Source organism: Typopeltis vanoorti, chromosome 4, assembly GCF_054136105.1.
Source record: "Typopeltis vanoorti isolate ZY-2024b chromosome 4, IOZ_Tvanoo_1.0, whole genome shotgun sequence".
In the NCBI taxonomy this organism is placed as follows: Eukaryota; Metazoa; Arthropoda; class Arachnida; order Uropygi; family Thelyphonidae; genus Typopeltis; species Typopeltis vanoorti.
In genome coordinates, this window is record NC_143552.1 from 96,803,161 (window position 1) to 96,816,481 (window position 13,321).

A 13,321-nucleotide genomic window follows, 5' to 3' on the forward strand; every position below is an offset into this window, starting at 1 on the left:
GTGTAAGAAGAGGACTATTGTGATCAACAAATATTTAATGTCAATGAAACCGTCCTTTTTTTGAAAGCAAATTCCTTCCAAGACTTTTCTAGCCAAATCAGAGAAATCTCAGCCTGGTTATAAAGTCAAATGAAATTACTGCTAGCAATATGCGAGCTGTTTGGAAGCGCATTCTTCCACATTGTGCAAATGATTTTAGAGACTTTCCAAATGAATCTAAGTTAATTAAATCTCATTCTGAGAAGTTGAGTGATTCTGACCTGCTAAATTTAGATACACAGCGGGAAGATCCTGAAGAATATGAAGAAAATTTAATCTCACTGATAAGTCCAAAGAGGTTTCACAGAAACAATTTGAAAATAATTTGCATACAATTGAAGTTTTTAAGCAGCAATGCTTAGAGTCTGATCCTGGTGAAGAGAGAACCAGTGAAATTTACAGAAGAGGCAATAGGGCCATACCATCAGTTGTATGAAAAAAAACAATCAGAATATCTGCCAAACTACGTTAGCTCAATTCTTTGTTAAGAAGCAGAACAATAAATTTATATTCTGAATATGTTTTATTCTCTTTCAGCTTCATGGTTTTCCTTTAACTAGGCCCTGAGACATAGACAAATTCTTTTATTAAAAAAATTAAGGGTCAAAAAAGAAATCTGAGGAACGAATTATACTTTTTCCCATAGGTTATTATTACTGTATTATTATTACTTTAAAGAACGCATTAGGTGCATTAATCGAGGGATTGCTGTTACTTTATATAGATCAGTTGTTTTTCTTTTATCCTGTTTATTTTTATACCCTTTTTTTTATATATCCTTTTTTATACAGAGCTTCTATTTACATTAAATACCATTTTTCTGATATTTAATTTGTTTGTTTATTATTTATTTGTTTATTGATCGGAATATTCTTGGAATCTTAATGGTTAGGAATTTGAACTTCAAATCACATAGCAAAAATTGCAAACGCAACTCAGAGGATAATTGCGATGTTGAAGCAAACCTTGACCTCTAAGGATAAGGGAGTCATTTTACCTCTTTATAAGGCTTTGATAAAACCAAAGTATATAAAATATACTTTGGTCGGAATATTCTTGGAATCTTGGTGGATAGGAATTTAACTTCAAAGGTCACATAGCAAAAATTGCAATCACAACTCAGAGGATAATTGCAATGTTGAAGCGAACCTTGACATCTAAGGATAAGGAAGTCATTTTGCCTCTTTATAAGGCTTTGATAAAACCAAAGTATATAAAATATACTTTGGTCTTATTGTGGATTATTGTGTACAGATTTGGTCTCCCAGATTCCAAGGGGATAAAGGGGCTGTGGAAAGGGTGCAAAGAAGAGTTACAAAGATTATATCCCTAATGATGGCAATTTGACTTTTCATAATAATTAAATTTATTTTAGTTAATTGTCAATGTCATTAAATGTAAAGTCATGCACTTTGGTGTGATTAGATATCCAATGTGATATTATATTGGTGGGATTATTACTATTATTACGGGCAACTCCAGGGAGTCATTAGACTCATCGAGGGAGGCCCCAAATCATATTCATCACAACTATTTGACATTCATACAGTATCTATCATACCTCGCCTTAAACTCATTCACTGTCACAGCATCCACTACAGACTCAGGGAGCACATTCCACTCATTCACTACTCTAAAAGTAAAGAACCCAGCTCTAACACCTTTACTAACCACACTTTTGCCCAGTTTCCATGGATGTCCCCTAGTCCTCCCACAACCAGCCCTGTTCTCAAAAATATCTTCTGAATTAATTTTATAGAAACCCTTCAGTAATTTGAATGTCTCAATCATATCTCCCCTCCTCCGCCTATCAACCAATTTTTGCAACCCACAAATCCTCAACCTGTTCTCATATGGTTCATTCCACAGACCTGCTATCATCTTGGTCACTCGCCTCTGGATCCTCTCCACCTCCTCCCCATCAAGAAGAAACCTAGGTGACCAAATCTGAGCACAGTAGTCTAGATGGGGTCTTATCAAGGCTCGATAGAGAGGAACAATAACCTGCTTGTCAACGTATTCTTCAGCAACCAAGTGATTTGATGAGCTGTTTTGGTCACTTTTGCAATGTGTCCCCTAAATTTCAATTCCTTATCTACCAACACTCCTAAATCTCGTGCCTCATCAATTTCCTGGAGCAGGGTTCCACCAATGCAGTAAACTGCCGCCAATCTTTTCACCCCAAAATGCATAACCTTACATTTTGCCACATTAAACTGACATCCATTCTCCTTAGCCCAGACCTCCAATCTATCCAAATCATCCTGCAAAATTTTGACGTCATCTGCATTCACTATTGCACTACCCAACTTCGCATCATCCGCAAACAAATGAACTGTTCCTCTCAGATCATTTCCTATATCATTTATGAACAAATTAAACAGCAGTGGTCCAAGAACAGATCCTTGTGGCACACCACTAGTCACAGGCCGTCTTGTGGACTCTACTCCCGAGTAAACCACTCTCTGATATCTCTCCGTCAACCACCCTCCTATCCATCTCACCAACCCTATGTCCATTCGTTTATGCTGCAATTTACTGATTAGAATTCCATGTGGAATCCTGTCAAAGGCCTTGGCAAGGTCCAGTAGAATCACCGTAAACCCATTACCCTTATCCAGTTCAGCCGTCACTGTGTTATAATACGTGAGCAAGTTACTGAGGCATGACCTACCCTTCACAAAACCATGCTGTTCCCGATACAGTATCCCATTTTCTTCTATCCAATCTTGTATTTTCCTCTTGACTATTTTCTCTAAGACCTTGACAATGATTCCTGATATGCTAATCGGTCGGTAATTTACAACAGCAGTCTTGGAACCACCTTTATGCAGTGGAACTATTTTCCCCTCTTTCCACCTGCTCGGGACTAACCCAGACCCGAGATTCAAATTAAACAAAATAGTCAAGGGTACTGACAATTCTTTAGCTGCTTCTCGTACAACACGAGCTGGTATACCATCCAATCCCACAGATGTATTGACATTGAGGTTATGCAATAGACTACTCACCTCCACTTCATTAACCACAATTCCCGTATAATCTACTGGTTTATTCGTTTCTGCAATGTCACCACCTGGATGATATACTTTTGCAAAGTGCTCACTCAGTAACTCAACTATCTCAACTGATTCAGTTACCTCCCTACCATCGGCATTCTTTAAAATCAATCTACCATGTACATTTTTCCTTTTACTTGCTACATATCTAAAAAACTGTTTAGGATTCTCTTTAGCCTGCATGGCCAATGTTCTTTCGTAATCCTTTTTTGCTTTTCTTACCACACTCGTCACCCTTCTGGCCTGCGCTTTATACCGTTCATGTGCCTGCCGGTCACCCCTCTCCTTAAATTCCCTCCATAGTTGTTTCTTTTTTTGCAACTCAAGCTTAATGGTGTTATTCATCCATTTAACACCTATTTGATTTATTATTCGGACTCTAGGTATACAGTCAGCCATTGCTTCATGCAAGCACTTCTTAACTACCTCCCATGCACTATCAACTTCTAGTCCTTGCAGTTGTACATGCCATGGCACTGAACCAATCAAACTCCTAAGCTTGTCATACTTTCCAGCCCGATAATTCCACATGTACCCGGTCTTAATTGAAAATTCTACACCTTTAGCCACCTCCCAAGTTAAGACCCTATGATCACTCTCACCGATTGGTGGCAATGTGGTCATATTTGTTACAGCCAAATCCTCAGATGTAATTACTAGGTCAAGCACTCTCTGACCCCTAGTATTTTCCATTACATGCTGTCGCAGATAGTTATCCCTTAATAACCGCATAAAATCCAGTTCCTTCCTCCCGTGTGTCCTCTCCTCACTCCAATCAATGCGACCATAGTTGAAATCTCCCATAATAATCACCCTCCTTCCACCCATTTCTTCTATTTGCTTGTGCATACTGTCACCACCATCTTTTCCATCACCTGGTCTATAGCAGCACCCAATTGTATATTTAGTTCTGCTAGCCACAATCTCACACCAAATGGCCTCAAATGTGCTCTTTTCTCTATCCTGCAATTCAACTTCTATTCTCCTTGGCTGGAGCTCATCAGCTATCATCAACAATACTCCTCCCCCCATTTTATTCTCTCTGTCATTCCTGAACACACTATACCCATCACATTCAATCCCACTAGTTGTATCGTCTACAGTCAGCCATGTTTCACTAATACCTATAACCTGTGGTCTGGAAGTGCCAACCATGGCCAAAAACTCTTCCTTCTTGTTCCTAATACTCCTAGTATTAATGTACATGAATTCCCCCATTAGCCCCAACCCTACCTTTATGCCTTATATTAACTATCCCACTCTGATTTGTTGTCCTTATTCGCTCGGGCATATTATATTCATTCATACATTCAACTGCCTCCATAAGGACTGTATCTCTACCCCCCCCCCCTAACAAATCTAGTTTCCCTGAATTTGCACATCCACTACATTCAGCAACACTTTCTCAATTCTTCTTACACCGTAACCATTCAAATGCAAGCCATCCATCTTATATAGATCCTTTCGCCCATCAAACTCACTCCACAAATTCCACACCACTCGTCATACATAACCCACGCATAAAGTCATTTGCAATTATTTGACCTGAATGAATTGCAATTGCAATTCATTCAGGTCTTCTATCATTTCCATTTTATCTCCTTTCAAATCATTCGTACCTGCCACAACAATCATTTCTTTCACCCTTTCCTTTTGCTCTCTAATAGACGCAGTTACGTCCTTTATGGTTGCACCAGGTTGGTACGATTTTGTCAAATCCTCTACTAACACACCTCGTACTAACGAGTCTCCATACAGCACTCTATCCTTCATTTTGTTCATGTTCACATTCATACGTCTATTTTTCCTGTCATACCTTTTATTATTGGTTGGTTCATTCAGTCTACTTTTGTTCATGCACTCTAGCTGCTGTTTTGCTCTTTCTATCGCACTATTCAACAACGCGATCTCACTCAATGCATCTATCTCATCTTTTTTGTTCTCTGAGAAACCATTTATACTATCATTCACACTTTCTACATTCACACTCTCACAATTTTCATGTACAACCTTGCCGTTTCTTGTCATATCCCTATTTCCTTCATTCTGAAGGTTGACAAAAATATGACACTCACGATCCGAAATACACTTCAATTCCGCATTCTCCCTACATTTTCTACACACATTCAATCCTTTATTATCATCTAACCACACTCCGACCCCACTCCGCAAAGCGTACATTTCACAGCTAGTACACCGACTCATTTCTTTTATGCTACCGTTCTTTGATAACGATGGCGAACCTTCATTACTGGCCGCCATTTTCCTTCGCACAGGTGCCATATTTATCTGTAACGTGTTTTGTCAAATAAAACGTTATAACACACCAAAAATAGACGCACTAAAATACGCAAGGCAAACAAAATAAAACTACACAATATTAAGTAATTTGTATCGATAACTGAAAATGATACTTATCTTATCTGGAGCTTGCACAAACACTACTCATTACGAATTCATCTAGCGGCGACTTCCCGACATAGATTATGTTATAAAACACTTTAGTACACTAACCACGTTAATAAAGCTCTAATAATATACCAAAATTAAACACTTAAGTCCATTAAATTGAATCCAAAACACCAATAAATCAACAAAAAACACAAATCTCTCAGGAGCTCCCGATAGCACGTCCGTTCACCAGCTAGCCTCGATGACTAGGGTTATATCTTCCTATCTACTAATACTCCAAGGGATCTTGGCATATTAGTAGATAGGAAATTGAAGTTCAGGGACCATGTAGCAAAGATTGCAAATACAACTAAAAAAATCATTGCAATGCTGAATTGAACTTTCACATGTAAAGATAAGGATGTCATTTGCCTCTTTACAAGGCCTTGATAATCTCACTTAGACTATTGTGCACAGGTTGTTCTCCATTGTGATTCTGATACAGTGGAGTGAGTGCAAAGGAGAGTTAAAAATTATATCAGGATTGTGGAATACTGATTATGAAGACATATTGAGGATTTCTAGACTGCAGACAAGAGGGATGATACAATTGAGACTTACAAACTTCTGAAAGTATCATTCATGATTTCAGTTGATGGTATTTTTTATTTTATAGAAGGTGGGGAAAGGACAAGAGGGTGAGATCTAGATTTTTCTCTCATAGAGCGTTGTGTGACTGTAATGGATTGCATTAGATGTTATATGTGCAAGCAGTCTGAATGAATTCAAGTATGTGACCTCCCTCGATTAGTCCCTGGAGGTCTCTCTTAATAATAATAATATATTTGTCCATATTTGTTACAGTGTATTACTTTAACTACACATTCCTATAATTAACTAGTTTTTTCAAAATGTCACTTGTTCCCCTTGACTTATAAGCACTTCATGTGACTTCTGCATTAATATAGCCTTATCTTTCTGGGTCTGGTTCCCACTGATGAGACCTCAATAAAGGTTGAAATTGGTCTGGGTAGCATAGCAATATATCATACATGTCCAAATGAAAGTGTGTTTTGCATCACAGGACATTGAGACAGTTGATAGGAAGTCTATAAATGAAAGATGCCAAGAAATATTCTTGGTTACATCCTTTATTCAAGTTTAAGAAAACAAATTTTTTGTGTGAAGTAACTTCACACTGAACTACTTATGTATAGCTAAGGCTAATAACTTCATGTCATTTACCTTAGTGCAACATACCTTTGGTCTTCACACAAAGGAGCTGATTTCTTTATTGTTTTTGTAATCCTTGCATTATGGGATTACAAAATAGCATGTATAATGTTATGCATTATGGGAAGGGCCACTACCCAGAGTGGTTTCAACCTTTATTGAGGTGTCATCAGTGGGAGCCAGACCCAGAAGAAATACCAAGGTTTAATTAATGCAGAAGTCTATTTCCCATATACAGGTAGTCATAAGGTGTCACATCTTATTACTAAAATACTCTGGATTAGAGATAGATGTTGAAAGCCTTTTCACTTGGTTACACTATAAATTAAAGATGCCAAGAAATATTCTTGCTTTCATCCTTTATCCAAGTGTATGTAAACGAAGTGTTTGCACGTGAAGTAACTTCATCACTGGGCTACTTGTATATAGAGGCTAATGACTTCACATCAGTTGCCTTAGTATCCCATAATGCAAGGTACATATCCTTACAGACATGTATAATACTATGCATTATGGGAAGAGCTACTATCTAGACCGATTTAAACCTTTATTCAGGTCTCATCAGTGAGCCAGACCCAGTTGAGAACCTATGGGAAGTCAGTTGCCTCAATATAACTGGCCTAGTTGTGAAGATGCTTCACACACAGAATTGTTTACTTAGATTAAGTAAAGTATTAAACAAGAATATAATTTCTTGGCAAGTATAATTTACTTTGTAACCATGTGAGAAAAAATTAAAGATGCCAAAAAATTATATTCATGGTTAATCCTTTATCCAAGTGTAAGCAAACAAACTTTGCATGTAAAGTATCTTCACAACTATGCCACTTGTATGAAGAGGCTAATGATTTCACATCAATTGTTTTAGTATCTCATAATGCAAAACACACATCCTTTTGGGTGTGTATAATGCTATGAATATGGGAAGGGCCACTATTGAGATCTTTATTAAGATTTCATCAGCAGGAGGACTCAGATACAGGATAAAGGATTAAACCAAGAATATAATTTCTTGACATATTTAATTTATTGTATAACCAAAATAAAAACTTTCAGCTTTAATATATGGAATAAGTTTTATTACCATCCATACTGCAATATGATTTGAAGGAATTTCCACCACACCATTACATTTTTGTGTTTTTCGATATCAGAATAATTACACTAAATTATTTTTATTTTAGTAAATGTTATTTGTCTCTCTAGAGTACAGTCAATAGCAGTAGTACTCTTTGGTTGAAAATACTAAGGTTAAAATCCAGTCTACAACAGCAACATGTGTAGGTTTTTTTTACTGAAAATGAGTTAGTGCTCTCTTATGGTGGTGACAGGGCACAAAACATGTCTATTCCTCCTGGCAAAAATAGACCTCTTAGCCAGAGAACGTATGTATTGACAAATAGAAGACTATGTCGATAGGATTCATCACTCTATCATAACATTAATTGGTTTTATATGAGACCAGGTTACATAGTTGTGACAATTAACAGTTTATTAGCAATAAAATGGTATTTTAAAGAAATACAGTAATCCCATTTTCCCTTGACATATGTAAAAGAAAATGGGATGGGATATTGTAGCCATTGAGCCTAAATATAGTCAAGTAATTTGGCTTCTTATAAATTTGAATTTTAGTAAATTGGAGACAATTAATCTTATCCCAAGTTTGCTTTACAGAAGGAACAGCCCTGTCTCTTCATGTATATGACCAACATTTAGTTAAAAAGTCTTCATACATGTTTGTGTTCTTGATGGGGTTTGAAACCAAGTTTTTCTGACCAAAATGTATTGTATCACTGCTATTGACTGTACTGTTGAAGGTAATATTATTTCTTTAGTAATTTACTAAAGAAATATTTTGGAATATCTGGAACTTCATGCACACCATTTTCTGTTTACATAGTTTTTTTTAAATACATGAATCCCACTCCCAAACAGGTGGTAGATCAACAGTCGTTAGTATTGTGGGTTAGTTAAGGGATAATCTGGAAACCTTTTTGTAGAGACCAAACATGGATCTTTTTCAAGCCACTTGAGGCCTCTAGCAAGCTCGGTGGTAGCTGACAGCAGTCACTGAAATTCTTCTATCGCCAAGTTATTCACATATCCATGTCCCTGGTGGAATTTAAACTTAGCTTGTTTATTGGAGAGCAAATATGCTAACAGACAGCCAGCTAGTCCAACAAAGTTTATATACAAGTTGCTACTTGTATGTAGACTAATAATTTATTTGGCTTGATATAGATAAATATTTATCTCAGTAAGTTATATTTTGAATTTTGATAATAGATCAGTTACATTTTATATATATATATATATTTTTTTTTTCTATCACAGTAGAATCCAAAAGTTTTTTTTTTTATTTTTTTTATTGAGTGTTATTCAGTAGAATATTTGCAATGCATTTATTGTATATGAAAAAAATAATAAAGATGTAAAAATTACTTTTTTTTTTCAGGTTATTTTTCTGCATGGGCTAGGAGATACTGGGTAAGTTTGTTATCTCAAAGATTGTTTGAGTTGTTTAGAGCAGTACTTCCCAAACTTAAGGATGTAAAGGCTCCTTTGAAAAAATTAAAATATTTCACAGCCCCCATCGAAAATTTAAAGTGCAAAAAACTTGGCCGTTTTAAAGGAGCGTAAGATTTTGCATTTGCAAGCTTTTTTGTGCTTCTTATCAATACCTTTGAAATGAAACTTATATGAAAAAGCATATATTTACTAATATTCATTAACTGCCGAAATACGCAGGAAGCAAACTTTGTAAACCAACACCAGTGTGTGATTTTTTCCATTAAAATATAAAAAAATAACAAAAAAAATAATAAATAATAAAAATTAAATACATTTCTTTTAAGATTAAAAAAATCTACTTAGTCTTAAAACATTTTAAATTTATTTTCATTATGCCACGGTCCTCCTCAACAAAATTAACGGCTCCCAAGGGGGATGCAGTCCACAGTTTGGGAAGCGCTTGTTTAGAGTATGTAAGTGCATTGAAAGGCAGAGTCTCACTGTGCTTATTTAATAGCAACCTCTCCCTTTCAAATCTCTGTGCTAACTCTCTCACACCCACACATTCAAATCTGTTGTTTTTAAATTTATTGAATATAGTACTTGACCAATTTTTATTGTTATATGAAATATTTTTCTTCTTCTTTAAGTGCCATTTCCTAACTGAGCTCAGCGACTCCTTTGCAAATTTATTTTTGTCTTTGGTGGCTCTGATTAAGAGCTCTGTGTTCATTTTAGTCTACTTTTTTATATTGTCTAGTCATGATATTTTACTTCTTCCAGGTTTTCTCTTTCTGTTACCTTCTAGTATTACCTGGAGAATGTTATGTTAATTTAATAGTTTCTCATTTGATGTCCTAAGTGGGCAGTTTTTCTTCTTTTCCCAATATCGATTAATTCTTGATTTTTATTTATTCTTCTCAGTACCTCTTCATTCTTCACATTTTCTGCCCATTGAATCTTGAGCATCCTTCTAAATATCAACATTTCAAAGGCTTCCAGTTTTATTTTATTGTATTTGCCTTTAACATTACCTCAAGGGCTCATTTTAGTGAGTTCGGGCATGGCAAAACCCGAGGTACCTGATGCTGGACTATGCCTTACTTCATGTAATATATATCTGTTATATTATTCTGTAGACTGGTCCCTCCTCTTTTTTCTTTGCTTCTTTCTCCTCTCTTTGCTCCTTCTCCCCTGATGCTATTAGAGTATTCGAGGGCTAGGGGTGAGTCTTTCCTATCTTGCTAAGTCATTTCGTCTTATGCAGCCACCGAAGGAGGCAAGCTAGCCTCAATAGGTGCTGGTCCCAAGCCCGGATAAATGCAAGGGTTGATGTCAGGAAGGGCATCCGGTCGGAAAACTTCAGTGCCAACTCAAACTATGATTATGAGTCAAAGAGAAAATGATATAAGGGCTAGGGCGTGCCCCTTAAGCGACGCGCAGCCACATCGCCCTACAGCTGCGAGAAGTGGACGAGGGCTACCGCATCAAGGGCGGGTGCGGTTAAAGAAGCGAGCCCAGCGGGTGGAGAGGATGTTGTGAGTGGGAACACTGAATGTTGGAAGCATGACTGGAAGGGGAAGAGAGGTGGCAGACATGATGAGGAAGAGGAAGTTGGACATTTTATGTGTGCAGGAGACAAGGTGGAAAGGGGGAAAGGCAAAGGAACTGGGAGATGGATATAAATTGTTCTACCCTGGAGCGAATAACAAGGGAAGAAATGGTGTAGGAATTGTGGTATGTGGCAGAATGAAGGGTGAAGTACTGGACGTGGGTAGAAGGAACGACAGGATCATGCGAATGAAATTGGGTCTTGGAGAAGAGCGGGTGGTCGTATTATGTGTATATGCCCCGCAAGTTGGTTGTACAGCAGAGGAAAAAGATGAGTTCTGGAACGTGTTAGATGAAGAAATGAGGGAATTGGAAGAAAATGAGATGGTGATTGTCGGAGGAGACTTGAACGGGCACTTAGGAAGACAGAATAGAGACTGTGAAAGGGTGCATGGTGGCCACGGAGTGGGAATGATGAACCAGGAAGGAGAGAGGGTTGTGGACTTTGCAGTAGCGTTTGATCTGGCAATTGTGAACTCATTTTTCTACAAGAGGGAAGAACATTTGATAACATTTAGGAGTGGTAACAACAGCTCACAAATTGACTACATTTTGACTAGAAGAAAACATCTTAAGGTTGTGACAAATTGTAAAGTAATTCCAACAGATCATGTAGCACAACAACACTGACTGCTGTGCGCAGACTTTAAAATAAGATCGAAGATAAGAACTTCTGGATGCCATGGGATGAAGACAATTAAGTGGTTTCGCTTAAAAGAGGAGAGTGTGAGGAATCGTTTTAGAGAGAGGGTGTTAGAGTGGATTTCGGATGGACTGGAAAGTGTACAAGATTGGTGGAAACATAATTCAAAAGTAATCCTGAGCTGTGCAATCGAAGTGCTTGGTGACACATCTGGAAAGATTAGAGAGCAGAAGGTGGGTTGGTGGTAGAATAATGATGTACAAGTGGCAGTGACAGCTAAGAGGAAGGCAAAGCAGAAGTGGAATGAGTCAAGAGTGGAAGAAGACAGAGAGGTGTGCAAAGAGAGAAAGCAAGAAGCCAAGAGAGTTGTGGCACAGGCAAAGGCCATGGCATATCAAGATCTGTATGATCAATTAGAAACAAAGGAAGGACAGAGAAAAATTTACCAACTAGCGAAATGTAGAAATAAAGCAGCAAAGGACATCTTACATGTGAGGCAGATCAAAGATGCTGAAGGAAGAGTATTATGGAGGGATGTGGACATAAGAAACAGATGGAAAATATACTTTGAGGGACTTTTGAATGAGGAAAATGCAAGGACTCACAGAGGAGATGTGCAGCCTTCTGAGGGGATGGTGCAGAACATCAGTAGAATGGAAGTGACGGAGGCCATGACGAGGATGAGGAATGGAAAATCGGTGGGCCCTGACAGAATTCCAGTGGAGGCATGGAAGGCACTGAGGGAAGAGGGAATGGACCTGCTGTGGGACCTGTTCATGAAAGTTTGCCAACAGGAAAATATACCCGAGGAATGGAAGGAGAGTACTCTTGTTCCCATATACAAGGGTAAAGGGGATGCACAAGACTGTAAAAATTACAGAGGAATAAAGTTGATTTCCCACACAATGAAGATCCTAGAAAGGGTTCTTGATGGTAGATTGAGGAAGGAAGTGGAGATTGCAAAGGAACAATTTGGCTTCATGCCTGGTAGATCAACAACAGATGCTATCTTTGGGTTTCGACAGATGATGGAAAAATATCGAGAGAAACAAAGGGAGCTATATCTGGTATTTATTGATCTGGAGAAAGCATACGATAGAGTGCCAAGGCAAGAAGTCTGAAGGTGTCTGAGGGAGAAGAAGGTGCTGGAGAAATATATCAGGTTAGTGCGGGAAATGTACAGAAATGTGAAGACGTGTTCGGACCTGTTTGGGACAGACAGAAAGTTTTCAAGTAACAGTTGGCTTGCATCAAGGGTCAGCATTAAGTCCGTTTCTGTTTAATATTGTGATGGAGGTGGTAACAGAGGAGGTGAGAGAAGATGCACCTTGGACAATGTTGTATGCAGATGACATCTTGCTGTGTGTAGATTCAAGAGAAGAAGCGGGAACTAAACTGGAAAGATGGAGAAAAGTACTGGAAGAGAGCGGTATGAGACTGAGCAGAAGTAAGACAGAGTATATGTGGTGGGCAGTGGGCAGTGGCCAGGAGACAGATCTGGAGCTGGAAGGAAATGTCATCAGGAAGGTGAGAGACTTTAGATACTTAGGTTCAACAGTGGAAGAAGATGGAGGAGCTGAGAAGGAAGTGGGATGCAGGATACAAGCGGGTTGGAGGAACTGGAGGGAGATGGCTGGAGTGTTATGCGATAAGAGGGTGCCGATCAATCTGAAAGGCAAAATTTATAGGACAGTAGTGAGGCCAGCTATGACATATGCTATAGAAACTGTGGCCCCAAGGAAAAATAACATCAGCAGGATGGAAGTAGCAGAGATGAGAATGCTTAGGTGGATGTGCGGTGTGACCAGAAAGGATCATCTGAGAAATGACT

General features: G+C 38.1%; 1 protein-coding gene across 1 annotated transcript in view; it reads left to right on the forward strand.

Moving 5' to 3' along the window:
* Positions 1-13,321, forward strand: part of Apt1 (Acyl-protein thioesterase 1) — a 139,067-nt gene that overhangs the window by 10,617 nt on the left and 115,129 nt on the right. The window contains exon 2 of the mRNA XM_090391927.1: positions 9,181-9,212. Coding sequence (XP_090248053.1) covers positions 9,181-9,212 — 32 coding nt within the window. The remainder of the gene's footprint in view (positions 1-9,180; positions 9,213-13,321) is intronic.